A 15,465-nucleotide genomic window follows, 5' to 3' on the forward strand; every position below is an offset into this window, starting at 1 on the left:
GTCAGGAGATAGGCACCCACTGAGAGTCTCTTATCATTGTAGTCAAACGAGATTAAATTCTCTGGGAACTAAAGCCAAAGGAGCAGATTCTGCATGTCTTTACCTATACGGTTTTCCTCTGGCATGTTAGTCCAGAGCTCAGTCATACCTGTGCTTCTCCTCCTTGACAGAAGCAGCAGGGTGGAGGAGGTGCAAGCTCTCTGTAAAGCTGCAGATGTGATGGGGGAAAGGAGGGAGACATCTTACTATTTCCATCTGATTATCTTCCTTTCTTAGACTTAAAAATAGCTAGCGTTCATTTTACCAAGCACCATTACAAGTATTTACATGGGTTAACTCATTTATGAAATAGTAGCTATTCTTAGCCTCCTTTTATAGATGAGAAGACTAAGCTACAGAGAAGTATAGTAACTTATCCGTGGTCACATAGGTAGTACGTTACAGAGGCAGGTTTGAACAACAGGTAGTCTGACTTCAGAGTCTGAGTTTTTTACTAGATTAACTCACCTCTCAGAGATAGGAATAGTAGTAGTAATAGTTGTAAGAATAGTAGTAGTAGTACTAGTTAATACCAGCAGCAGAGAGATAGGCAAGGTGCATCAGGTTTTGGAAGCCTCCTGATAGGTTATGAGACAGAATTCTTAGAGAACATACAGATGATTACAGAATCCAAGTGTATCCCAAATGTTCATGAAAATGCTATACAGCAATACCATTTCGATAATGATAATTCTGTTACAAATTTCATTTCTAGTCTTTAATGGCTAGTGGTAAATTTTTTTTTAAGCAAAAAGGGAACTGAAGAGGATGCCATATGTCATCTGTTCTTAATTCTCATCCATGACTCTTAGGTTTATTGATTTATCTTTTTTACTGTAGGAGGAAGGTATAGATAATTCCAATTTTTCCAATCCATGGTTTTGCATATGTTTAAGAGAGTACGTACTATGGAATGTTAAAAAGTGACCTTAAAATTAAGATAATTCAATTTATAATAGCATGCAAAATAACAAAATGCTTTGAAATAATTATCAAAAGTAGTATATCTTTGCAGAAAACTACAAAATGTTGAAAATAAAGAGAAAAAATATTCCATGTTTATGGAACCTAAGATTTAATATCATTAAGATGATAATATTTCTCAAATTGATGTAGAGATTCAGCATAATTGCTATCAAAATCCCAGCCTCCTTTTTTTTTGCAGAAATTAACATGCTGATGCTAAAGTTCACATGGAAATGAAAGGAGCCCAGAATAACCAAAACAATCTTGAAAAGAGAAGAAAGTTGGAGGATTCACATGTCCTAATTTCAAAACTTACTACAAATCTATAGCAATCAAGACAGTGTGGTTCTGGTCTAAGGATAGGTATATATATTAATACAATAGAACCAAGACTCCATCAGTAAACCCTTACATTTATAGTCAGTTGATCTTAACAAGAATGCCAAGGCAATTCAATGGAATAAATTCCTTTTTTCAACAAATGGTGAACAACCAGACATCCACATACAAATGGACCATCTACCAAAATTAACTCAAAATGGATCATAGACCTAAAAAGATAAAACTGTAGACTCTGAGAAGGAAACAGGTGAATAAATATTTGTGACCTGGAGTTAGGCATTTGTTTCTTAGATATGACCTCAAAAGAAAAAAAAAATAGACAAACTTTTGTGTTATTAATGATACCACCACGAGAACAGACATTCCACAGAATGGGAGAAGATATTTGCAAATTATATATCTGATACGGGGCCTGTATCTAGACTATATAAAAAAGCTCTTATAACTCAACAATAAGAAAATAAGTAAACCTGCTAAAAATAGCTAAAGAATTTGAATAGATATTTCTGCAAAGAAGATATCCAAATAGCCAATGAACTCATGAAAAGATACTCAGAATCATCAGTAATTAGGGAAGTGCAAATCAAAACCACAGTGAGAATCCACTTCGCACCATACAATAGGGTGGCTAAAATAAAAAGAAATAGCAAGTGTTGATGAGGATGTAATGAAAATATGGAAAAATTGCAATCATTGTATATCGCTGGTGGCAATATCAAATGGTATAGTCACTTTAGAAAGTAGTCTGTCAGTTCTTCAAAACAACACAGCGTTACAATGTTATTGAGTAATGCCACTCCTAAAATATGTATCCAAGAGAATTAGAAATCTGTACCTACCCAAAAACCTGTATATAGCAGCATTATTCCTAATAGCCAATAGGTGGAAACAACTCAAATGTCCATTGGTTGGTGAGTGGATAAACAGAAGTGGTATATCCATACAATGGACTATTATTTAATGACTCAGGCAGTATTCGATTCCAGAGTCCAGAAACCTAACCCCATGACTACCCTCATAATTGATTTCTCACTCTCTAATATCTTTCATTTTACTGTGAATTTTTTTCTTTATCTCCTAAAGACTTAAATATTAAGAAAGGTAAACAACGAGAGCATCAGTGAAATACCCAACAGAATTTGTTTCAGAGCTTGGATAAGGGTATTCTTTTTTTCAGGTACAAACAAAAATGTAAACAATCTGCAAAAAAAAATGGCACTGGAGAATTACAGAGGGTGCGAGTCTTAGCCAGTTACATTATTGAGAAACAACAATAAATAACTATGATTTCCTATGGTAATAAACTTGATGTGGTTTTAGGATTGAGTTGACTTAAAAACTATTATTAAGAACTAGTTATGCATATCCAGATTTATAATAGAAATTTCTTGAACTCTATAATCTGTTCACTGATTGTCATTGATTAACTTTTTTTTTTTAAAGATTTTATTTATTTATTCGACAGAGATAGAGACAGCCAGCGAGAGAGGGAACACAAGCAGGGGGAGTGGGAGAGGAAGAAGCAGGCTCACAGCAGAGGAGCCTGATGTGGGGCTCGATCCCATAACGCCAGGATCACGCCCTGAGCCGAAGGCAGACGCTTAACTGCTGTGCCACCCAGGCCCCCGTCATTGATTAACTTTTAAAGTATATTATTAAAATATCAATTTGAGAAAAATCTATGTTAACTGTTTATCTTAAAGGACACAGGTGACATTTCCTACTTTCATATGGCATTATTTAGCATTGTCATTTAGACATTTTCTATACAAAAGTAATGTCTCCTCAATATGATTTTACTCTATAGAACATGACAGGGTAGGTGCTATTTCTTTGTTTCAAGATACTTCTGAAACTTCCTTTCTCCAAAATATATTAAGGGACATGTTTAATGAAGTTCCAGCTATGAGTTATACACAACTTAATGTGATTAATAATCAAATGGCCTTTCTCCTAATAAAAATATAGTTTATTGCCTCCCATTGTCCTTTTACATTTATTTAGTGGTGAGTACTTTTTTCTGCCTCTAGATGAAAATTTAGAGTCCTACATTTTTTTCTCCTATCTCTAAAGTGCCTCTCTTTTGACTTATGGAGAACAAAGAAGTCCTTCCCACCTGTCTCCAGTGTAGAGTGGAATTCATAGTGCACCAGTATCTATCCCAAAAGACATCTTCAAACTCCATTCTTTCACCTTTTATATCTATATCTATAGCTTCTATCTAGTGGGTAAGGGCTTAAGAGTATTATCTTCTTTATTCATTCTATGTATGGTCTATCATCTAAATATAATTATTTATTTTGATACTTCAACTAAAACTTCCATTTCAGCACTTTGTCATACATTTCAAAATATTAACTGCTGTACAAAATTTTATTATATAGTTATAATTTGTCTGTTTCATGATTTTGCTTAAGAATGACCCAGAATTATGCTGACACCTTCTGTACTCCTGACAGTATGGATTTAGTAATAAAGTCTTAGAAATTTCCCACTAAATATGTTTTGACGTGACTTGATAAAAATAGAAACCTATTCATTTTTATCTTTAGTTTCAGGTGCAGCATTATGTGTCCCAGAATCTGGTAACCCTGGGAAGTTGCAGCTTGTTGAGAAAATCTATAATATCTCTGCTTCTATCAGAAGTAAACAGCTTCACTGATGTTCTGGGTACCATCAATCAGGTACATATAGCCTGAAACTGTAACTCTTATTTATAGTTAATACAGCTATAGACTTTTCTTTCTTTTTCTCCTCTCTTTGCTTCCTGCCAGGTTGGTATTTTAGTTATTGCCATTTTTTTCCTAGAGTATGTGAATACTGTTACTGTCTACTAAAATTACAAAGATATTTTCAGAAAATCGTTTTCAAAATAATACCATCTTATCATCCTTACATGTATATGTATGCCAAAGGTGCCACTGATGACAAGGAATGCTTACATGACTGGCCTTAAATCTAATTGGGCAGCATGTTCCTAAAGCAAAACAGTGAGAGAAAAGTGAATGGGAGAGGATGCTAAATGTAAAAAAAGCTTCTCACCAGTGGTTTTTATTTCTAATTGCTCATGAGAATCATCTGGTTAACTTATAAACATCCTGTTGTGAAGCCATATGCTAGTTCAATTAAATGAAGGTCTCTGGGTTTAAGATGCAGGTATTGGTATTCCTAAAGTTCTTCAGGTATCCCAATGTGCAGCCAAGGTTGAAAACTTATGCTCTAGGTCCTCTCATCTGTGCAGACTCTCACATCAATGCTGATAAACATGCCTAAGGAACAGAAGCCGTTCCTATATTTTAATGTTGACCCTGGTATATTATGTGTTCACTTTGTCAACCATTGTAATATCATTACCGTCTCTGTGGTAGAATTAAGCACAATTAAAGGAAATCAGAGGAAGAAATGTTTTGGTAAAGAAGAACAAATTTAATTAGAAAAAAATATTGTGTATATAATTTTAAATAACGTTTAACCATTACTTATATCTGTGTTCCCTACATTTAACAGTATATTCCAAAAATACTGTATAATCTAATTGAATTCACTGAATAACATGATAAATCATCTAGGCAGCAATTTTTCAAGGGACTGCTAAATGGTAAACTCTCATAAGTGTTCTGTGAGATTTTTTTTAAAGTAATTGTTACTGATGTTAAGGAGCTGAAAATCCATTTGGGAAACAGTGAAGTGCTAAAATACTTCGTGCTTGTAAGAGCTCTAACATCAAGGAATCGATCAAGGTAGGTTGCAGGTCCCTGAAAGGGCTTCATGGAAAAGAAACAACTTGAAAAATCTATTTGAAAAGCAGAAGATAACAGAATATAGAGGCATAGGGTGTAGTTTTTAAAATGTGTGCCCAAGGGCACCTGGGTAGCTCAGTCGGTTAAGTGTCTGACTCCTGGTGTCAGCTCAGGTCATGATCACATGCGTCATGAGATGGAGCCCTGCATGGGGCTCCGTGCTCTGTGGGGAGTGTGCTTGAAGATTCTGTCCCTCTGCCCCTCGCCCCACTCATGTGTGCTCTCTCTTTCTAAAATAAATAAATCTTGTAAAAAAAATAAATAAAATGTGTGCCCGGCATTCTAAAAAGCAAGGTAAGGTCATGGAGTTTAAAAACAGGAAACAATGTGGGAAATGACTTTGATCAAATCAGATTATTTGTATGGAAAATAACAAAGTACAGACAAGAAATTTTTATTTACATATTCTCATTTAGTCTTCACAAATCTCCATGAAGTAGTTGTACTTTTTACTTAGTGTATAAAGAAATCAAACCTCAGAGTGGTTAAGCAACTTGACCAAGATTGCAGAAGGAACATATTTTAAAGTCATAATTCAAACATAGGTATTTTGATTGTAAAATCACTTGAGAATAAGAATAACACTACAATAACTACTTTTTTGGCAGGTAATAACGCATTAATGAGTCAGGCTCTTCCCTCCCTCTCTGGGGAATTGTCCCAATCGAGATGTTAGTATAGTTGTTTAAAGACAAAGACAGACATGAATTGTCCCAATCGAGATGTTAGTATAGTTGTTTAAAGACAAAGACAGACTATTATTTGGCATTCTTATAGTAGACAACAACATTCACTCCAGCCATTTTAAGCAGAAAGGATGCATAAGTAGCTATGGATTGTTGAGAGGGCCGAGGAAAGAAACTTCAGGCTGTACTTTCGTGAATGACTCCCATAATCACACAGCAGAATTTGGCTGCCAGAGGAATTCCTGCCTTTGTCATCATGACTAGGAAGCTGCCTGCTGAATCAAGGAGCTGCTGCTACTATCATAGGTTCCAGAAAACAGTCCTGCCACAATATACAACAGACAAATGTGTGCTCTTTGCTATACCTGTCTCACTATGTGATTCAGTTTGAACTACAAAGTTTGTGTGAGTGCATTTGTTTCTAAACCAACTTTCTATTCATAACCCTAGCAGCAAGAGAGTATAGGAAATGTAGTTTAACCAATGCAGAGGAAAGGGATCAGGATGGCAGGATAGGAAGACCCTGAGTTTGCCTCCTCCCATGGACACACCAAGACTACAACTACATATAGAGCAACTCTCTCGGAGAAGAATGTGAAGACTGTCAGAACAACTTTAACACAGCTAAAGATATAAAGAAAAAGCCACATCAAGAAGGGTAGGGTCAGAGAAGTATTCCTGTTGGGAGCCAAAACCCCCAGCATGACAACCAACAAATGAGAGAGAGATCACAGGTGTGGAGGTCCTTCCTGAAGAGTGAGAGAAGCCCACACTGATCACCTCCACCCATCAAGGATATGTACCAGGAAGGTAAGCCCCCATAATATCTGGATTTGGAAATCAGTCGGACTTAACTCTAGGATCTTTGAAAATCAGTAGGGCTTAGCTTCAGGAGAGGAAGAGGGCTATAAGAAGCTGACATTGTTCTTCATGGCCTGAGCACGATCTCACTCCCTCTGGGACTCAGCATAGAGGCAGCAGTTTGAAAAGTACCTGGGCCATACATAAAGGAGATTTACTGACTACTTTTAGGGCATGTGCTGGAGGAGCAGGGATCTATAGGAACTTTCTCTGGGAACAGAAGTGCTGGCAGGCACCATTTTTCTTATCCTCCTTCAGCCTAGTTAGCCCATGCTAGTTCTGAACATTCTCCATCTACCCTGATAGCACTGGGTGACCCACCCTGGTGTTCTGTGGCTTCCCTACTCAAACCCACCTACCCTGCCAGGTGTCCTTCCAAAGCGGTTCCCACCCTGACATCGTGGGCAGTCTTGGCCAGGTCCAGGACTCCTCCAAAGCAACTCCTGCCCCAGAGAGGGAGGGAAGAGCCTGACTCAGAAGTACATCCACAACAGTTGCCACCAGGCCTCCCAAGCAGCCACACCAGCAACTAAACCCATCCACCAGCACGCCCACAACAGCTGCAGCTGGGACTGTCAGCCAACAACTGGGGGCCACACAGAGTCTGCACAAAGAACACCCCTGGAGCGCCTGGGTCTGATGACCAGGAGGTATTGCATTCCTGTGCCCCACAAAATGCCACACAGAAACAAGTTCAGAGAGTCAGGCAAAATAAGGAAACAGAAGAATATATTTCAAATGAAAGAACAAGACAAAAACCTCAGAAAAAGAACTAAGTAAAATGGAGATAAGCAATCTACCTGATAAAGAGTTCAAAGTAATGGTCATAAAGGTGCTCACTGAACTCGGGAGAAGAATTGATAAACACAATGAGAGCTTCAAAAAAGAGACAGTATAAAAAGGAACCAGGTTATCAGAGCTGAAAAAATGCAGTAACTGAAAAGAAAAATACACTAGAGGGAATCAATTAGAGGATGCAAAAGAATGGATGAACAATCTGAAAGGGTAGTGGAAGTCATCCAAACCGAATAACAAAATGAAAAAAGAATTTTAAATATGAGGATAGGTTAAGGGACTTCTGGAACATCATCAAATGTATAGCTCTCACATTTTAAGTATTTCAGAAGAAAAAGAGAAGGGGCCAGAAAAATTATTTGAAGAAATAATAACTGAAAACTTGCCAAACCTGTGGAAGGAAATACATAACCAGATCCAGGAAATGTAGAGAGCCCCAATAAAGATGAAGTCAAAGAGGTCTACACTAAGACATGAATAATTAAAATGTCAAAAATTAAAGATAAAGATAAAATATTAAATGTAGTAAGAGAAAAGCAACTAGTTACATACAAGGTAACACCCATAAGACTGTCAGCTGATTTTTCAGTAGAAATTTCACAGGCCAGATGAGAGTGGCATGATCTATTCAAAGTGCTGAAAGTAAATACACTGAAACCGAGCATGCTCTACCCAGGAAGGCTGTCATTCAGAATTGAAGGAAACATAAATAGTTTCTCAAACAAAAGTTAAAGTTCATTTTCAGTAAACCAATCTTATAATAAATGTTAAAGGGACTTCTTTAAGTGGAAGAGAGGCCATAAGAAGAAGTAAGAAAATTATGAAATAAAAAAATTTCACTGGTAAAAGCAAACATATGGTGAAAGTAGTAAATCAATCAGTTATAAAGCTAGTATGAAGGTTAAAAGACAAAAGTAGTTAAGTCAGTTACATCTATAATAATTAGTTAAGGGATACACAAAATAAAAAGTAAAATATCACGTCAGAGGTATAAAATATGGGGAGGAGGGTAAAAAATGTAGTGCTTTTACAACGTGTTCAAAGTTAAGTCACCATCGACTTAAAATAGACTGCAGAATACTTAGGATGTTCTATATGAACCTTACGGTAACCACAAACCAAAAACCTGTAATAGACATACAAAAGATAAAGAGAATGGAATCCTAACATAGCACTAAAAAATAATCATCAAACCACAAGAAAAGAGAACAAGAAAGGAACATTGAACTACAAAAACAACCAGAAAGCAATTAAGAGAATGGCAATAAATGTATACCCAGTAATAATTACTTTAAATGTAAATGAACTATGTGCCCCAATTAAAAAAATAAAAATGACTAAATGGATAAAGGAAAAAAAAAGATCCACCTATATGTTTCCTAAAAGAGACGCACTTCAGAGCTAAAATGTAAATTACAAGCCAATATCCCTAATGAGCATAGATGCAAAAATTCTCAACAAAATGTTAGCAAACCAAACTCAATAATACGTTAAAAGGATCATACTCCATGCCCACTGGAGTTCATTCCAGGGGTGCAAAGAGAATTTAACATTCACAATCAATGTGATACACCACATTAACAAAACAGAGTATAAAAATCGTATCGTCTCAAGAGATGCAGAAAAGGCATTTGGCAAAATTCATCATTTATGATTAAAAACTTTCAACAAAGTGGGTACAGAGGGAATCCATTGCAACCTAATAAAGTCCATATATGACAAACCCACAGTTAGTTAGCATACTCCATAGTAAAATGCTGAAAGCTATTCTTCTAAGATCAGGAATAAGACAAGGATGCCCATTCTCCACTTTTATCCAACATAGTATAGGAAGTCATAGCTATAGCAATTAGGCAAGAAAAGAAATAAAAGACATCCAAACTAGATATGAAGAAGTAAAACAGTCACTATTTGCAGATGACATACTATGTAGAGAAAACCCCAAAGACTCCACCAAAAATCTATTACATGTAATAAATGAATTAAGTAAAATTACAGAATACAAAGTCAATAAAAAATCTGTTGTGTTTCTATATAATAATAATAATAATAATAATAAGCTATCAGAGAAATTAAGAAAAAAATTTAAAATTGCATCAAAGAGAATAAAATATCTAGAAATAAATTTAACCAAGGAGGTAAAAGACCTGTATTCTGAAAACTGTATACAAGACATTGATGAAAGAAATTAAACATAACACAATTAAATGGAAAGACATTGTGTTCAGAGATCAAAGAATTAGTATTAACATATCCATATTACTCAAACTAATCTATAGATTTAATGAAATCCCTATCAGAATTCCAATGAAATTTTTCACAGAACTAGAATAAATCATCATAAAATTTGTATGGAACCACAAAAGACCCCAAATAATCGCCACAAAAGACCCCAATGTTCTGAGAAGAATAACAGTGGAGGCATCACACTCCCCCAAATTTCAAACTGTACTAACAAATCTATAGTAATCAAAATAGTTACAGCACTTGTCTAAAAAGCAACACATAGATCAATGGAACAGGATAGAGCGCCCAAAATAAACCCATACTTATATGATCAATTAATCTACCACAAAGGGGACAAGAATATACAATGGGGAAAAGACAATCTCTTCAATAAGTGGTGCTGAGAAAAATGGACAGCTACATGCAAAATAATGAAACTAGACCACTTTCTTACCATACCCAAAAAATAAGCTCAACTCGTTTAAAGACGTAAATGTAAGACCTGAAACAATAAGACTTCTGGAAGAAAATATAGGCAGAAATGCTTTGACATCAGTCTGAGTAATTTTCTTTCGGAGATATGTCTCTCATGCAAGGTTAACAAAAGAAAAAATAAACAGTGGGACCACATCAAACTACAAAGCTTGTGCACAATGAAGGAGATCATCAACAAAATGTAAAAGCAACCTACTGAGGGGAGAAGTACTTACAAATGATGTATTGGCTAAGGAGTTAATATCCAGAATACAGAAAGAACTCCCACAACTCAGTAACAACAACAACAAACAGAACACTTGATTAAAAAATGGGCAGAGGATCTGAATAGACATTTCTCCAAAGAAGACATATAGATGGCCATCAGGCACATGGAAAGATACTCAGCATTACTAATCACTGGGAAAATGCAAATCAAAACCAATGAGATAACACCTCACACTTAACAGAATGGCTGGTATCAAAAAGAAAATAATAGGTACTGCTGAGGACGTGAAGAGGGAACCCCCTTGTACTGATGGTGAGAATATAAATTGGTCCAACCGCTATGGACAACAGTACAAAGCTTCCCCAAAAAATTAATAATAGAATTGCCATATCATCCAGCAGTTGCGCTTCTGGGTATTTATTTGAAGAAAATGAAAACACTAATTTGAAAAGATACATGTACCCCAATGTTCATTGCAGCATTATTTACAATAGCCAAAATATGAAAGCAACGTAGGTGTCTGTGATAAATGAAATGATAAAGAAAGATATAGTACACACACATAGACACACAGTGGAGTATTACTCAGCATAAAAAAAAAGAATGAAATCTTGCCATTTGTGACAACAGGGGGGTTCCTAGAAGTGAAAATAAATGAGAAGAGAGAGACATATGATTTAACTTATATATGGAATCTAGAAAAACAAGACAAATGAACAAACAAAACCGAAACAGACTTATAGATACAAAGAACAAACTGGTGGTTACCAGAATGAAGTGGGGTGAGAGGACAGGCAAAATAGGTGAAGGCGATTAAGAGGTACAAACTTCCAGTTATAAAATAAATACGTGATGGGAATGTAACGTACATCATAGGGAATATAGTCAATTATATTATATAATTTTGTATGGTAATAGATGGTAACTAGACCTGTCATGGTGATCATTCCTAATGTATAAAAATATCAAATCGCTGTCTTATTTATCTAAAACTAATATCTACTGTATGTCAAGTATAATTCAATAAAAAAAGAGATAATGTAGTTTTATGCTTTTTCAGCTTTGTTATTCTGAAGAGGTGATAGAATGGCTATTGATGTAGTCAGTCCAAGGGGTCCATCACATCTAAGGCTCAGAGATTCAGTTATATGCTGGTAAGAGATGGAATCAGAGTAGGAGCCAACACAGGCAAAGGGCATGAATAGAGGGAGGCTATTTATTTGGGACTGTCAGTGCAATAAACCTTCCACAAGCAGCAATAGAGATAACCACTGTATATAAGGGGTGTTATCCAGAGGACTCCAGGAGAGATTCAGTGTGAAGGAGAGGAGAATCAGTGGAAAAATTAATACTATAAAACTAAGAGATAAGAAAAATGATGTCATTGAGGATAATTAGGAAGGAATGCTTGTGAAAAGAGAAAGTTTACTTTAGATATATTAAATTTGAGGAAACATTGAAGTAATCTAAATGTCGGCACAGGGCAATATGAAATTAAAATCTGAAAGAAAGGAAAGGGGCATACCTAAAAATTTGGGAAATATCACAACTATATGGCAATCATAAAATTAGAAAAGAGAATAGGAAACAATGAATCATGGAACACTACACCAAAAGCTAATGATGTACTGTATGGTGACTAACATATCATAATTTAAAAAAAAAAGAGAATAGGGACTCAGAGAAAAGTAAGGTGAAATGGGAAAGGATGTACAAACAAAGAAAAAACAAGCTTTATTTCAATAAGAATGTTAATGGCTATTATATATGCCAAGCTTAAATGGTTTAAAATTTTTGTCAGATATAGAGTAATATATATTTATAACATATAATATGGATTATGCAAGAAATCTAAAAATAAAATACTAATATTAATATCATACTCCACATTTTATGTCTTTCCAGTTTTCTTTTTAACTCTTAGAGGTTCTTGCTCCCCATAATAATTTGTATCATATAGCACATAGTTTTGCTTTCTGCTTTCTCGTATAATAGCATATCATTAGCACTTTTCATGATTTTGCTTTCATTAGAAAATGTGATTTTTAGTGACTCAGTAGTATCTTATTATATTCACATTCTTGATTTATTTAGTCTTTGTTGAACATATAGGTTATTGCTATATGAATTGACCGCTGATGGTTTCAATTATTTTCTGAAACTGATTCATGGAGATACATTTCAGAAGTTGACCTTATTACACTAGCTGCATTCAACTCATATTAGCAATTTGTATCCCAAACTTACATATTAAAATGATTGTTTTTTGAAAAAGCATAGATCTTTTTTTGAAAAGCATAGATATAAAAATATCTATTTATTAAAAAGAACTTAAAAAGTCATGGAAGTTTACTATTAACAGAGTTAGCCTCTCCAGTGTAAGCTAAAAATCTAGATAAATATATGAATTCATGAATTTCAGACAACAGGCAGTACAGGGAGCGCTTACGTGGCTCAGTTGGTTAAGCATCTGCCTTTGGCTCAGGTCATGATCTCCAGGTCCTGGGATCAAGCCCAGCATCAGGCTCCCTGCTGAGCAGGGAGTCTACTTCTACCCCTCCTCCCCATTCATGTGCTTGCTCGCTCTCTCTCTCTCTCTCTCTTTCTCTCTCTTTTTCTCTCTCTTGCTCTCGCTCTCTCAAGTAAATAAATAAAATCTTAAAAGAAAAAAAAAACAGGCAGTACCAAACTGTGATTCCTAAGATGAGGGAAACAAATGTTATGAGCCCCATGATCACATTGACTTTTGGTCTAGAGAACCTTCCTGGACTGTGACATAGGTGGAACCCAACCAAAGGAAGAAGTAAGACTATATTTAGAGTCAACATGATAGTAATGTAGAAAATCTTAGAGTTTACCAAAAAGCTACCAAATAGATAATCTTGAAATAAACCAACCCACCTATGGCTAATTGATTTTAGACGTAGCTAAGGTAATCCAATTGAGAACCAACCAACAGCTCAATATAAAAACAAGCAAAAAATTTGAACACAGAAAAGAAGATATACTAATGGCCTATAAATACAGGAATAATGCACAATATCATCAGTCATCAGAAAAATACATTGAACAGTGGTCAGGATGGCTAAAATTGAAAAGAGTAACACTACTAAATTTTGGTGGGAGTGTGGGAACTCATTAATTGCTACTGGGAGTGTAAAGCTGAGTGGCAGTTTCTCAGAAGGTTAATTATATACTTACCATATGGCTGAGCAATTCAAGGGCTATGTTGACATAAACAATTGTTCAGGAGTGTACATAGCATTTTAATTTTGAGTATCAATCTGGAAATAACTCATATTCCCAATGAGAGAAGAATCAATAAGCAAGTTATCTTGAACATATTCAGTGGAATGAATACTAAATTCAGTATTGAATCAGTAATACACACAACAGCAGAGATGAACCTAAAAAGTACTAGGCTAAGAAAAAAAAGCCAGACACAAAAGAACATATATGGTATGATTAAATTTCTGTGAAGTTCTAAAATTAGGCAAAACTAATGTATGGTGAAAGATATTGCAGTAGTGTTGACTCAGGGAGTGGGCCTGGGATTGACTGGAAAGGGGCATACAGGACTGCGGTATAGGTGTATGGGGGTATGCAGTTGTCACTCACTATTCATCAAAATGTGCACTGAAGATTTGGGCATTCCACTGTGTGAGCTATACCTCATTTAAAATATATTTTTTGAAATCTTTTTTATCTGAACCCAAGGAAAATATAATAATATAATTTTTCTCAATGATTTTATACTCAGTTTTTTAGTTCACTTTAAAGACTATTTCTTTGTTCCTATCAACGAATGTTAAGATGTCACCAAGCATGTATGAAAATCAGTTTTAGTTTCTAATGTTGGAAAGCTTTCTAAATAATCACTAAGTCAAAATGAACATATAGTATAATAATATAATATGTGTGAATCTGATCCAATGTCCAATGTACTAGTATATCAGATGTAGGAGAGATCCTATTTTATAAAAATTAGTGAGAAATCTAATAACTATTATCATAGATATCTATGGAGCCTTATTATGTGGTAAACATGATTCTAAACATTTTATACTTCTCCAAGGATTTTACCTGTATTTTTTTGTTCAAAATAGATAGCTACTAATTTTAATTTTCTGGTTATGTCATTTAATTCTCCCAACTACACTATGAAGTCGTATTGCTCCCATTTTACAAAAGAGGACAAGTGGGATTAGAGGCTTTAAGTAACCAGCCCACAGGCAGTCAGCCCAGCACCCATTACTGAACCCCCAAAATCGGACTCCAGAGTCTGGAAGATCAACTATGCAATATTTTCTGTTCCTGCCTGATCACCATAGTTCTTTGCATTTCACTGCCATTGTTTTATATTTTAACCTGTCGTCTGCAACTCATATGTATATTGTCCCACTTATTTATTATATAAGTAAAATTACTGTAGGTAATGTATTTGTATCAATTTTAATATCTGCTTCCATAATCTGTGAACCAGATTTTTGAGAAAGGGGGTTTGTATCCTTATCTTGCCATCCTTTCCTATAGGTGTACTTACTTAAATGCAGTTCTCTTGGGTCTTGAAAAAATTGTTTATATGATGGTGAGGATAACACTTTCATAATATCTTGACAGGTATTATTTTATGTATACCTACTTGGAGTCTTTATCAACTAATTAAAATTAAGTTTTTATTTGTTTGGAGTGACAGAATTTTCTCATCATGATTATTGTATATTTACCATCTGTGACATAATCACTTTGTTTTCTATTTATTTTGAAAATGACTTTGAAAAAGTGGCTTCTGTAGGATTCCATAAACTGCTGACATATTGATTTTCTAAGGGCCTGCATTGTTTGGCTGTTCAAAACTGAGAGCAAAATCAAGATATTGATTTTAATTTCTCAATCATTATGCCATTGGGACCTTGTGTTGGAAAGCTTGTGAGTAACTCCTTTCAATGGCTTTCTTCCTCTTCAAGCAGCTGTCATTTAGGAAAAGCCAGTCAGTAAACAAATAGTTACAAAGCATCTGTGGGGTAAATATCTCTATCGAAGCAAC

The 15,465-nt window shown here is 35.1% G+C and overlaps 1 protein-coding gene across 1 annotated transcript in view; it reads left to right on the forward strand.

The window, feature by feature from the left end:
• MEI4 (meiotic double-stranded break formation protein 4) overlaps positions 1-15,465 on the forward strand; it is a 189,741-nt gene that overhangs the window by 115,505 nt on the left and 58,771 nt on the right. The window contains exon 3 of the mRNA XM_034648277.1: positions 3,900-4,031. Coding sequence (XP_034504168.1) covers positions 3,900-4,031 — 132 coding nt within the window. The remainder of the gene's footprint in view (positions 1-3,899; positions 4,032-15,465) is intronic.

The sequence above is a fragment of the Ailuropoda melanoleuca genome, chromosome 19 (assembly GCF_002007445.2).
Source record: "Ailuropoda melanoleuca isolate Jingjing chromosome 19, ASM200744v2, whole genome shotgun sequence".
Taxonomy (NCBI): domain Eukaryota; kingdom Metazoa; phylum Chordata; class Mammalia; order Carnivora; family Ursidae; genus Ailuropoda; species Ailuropoda melanoleuca.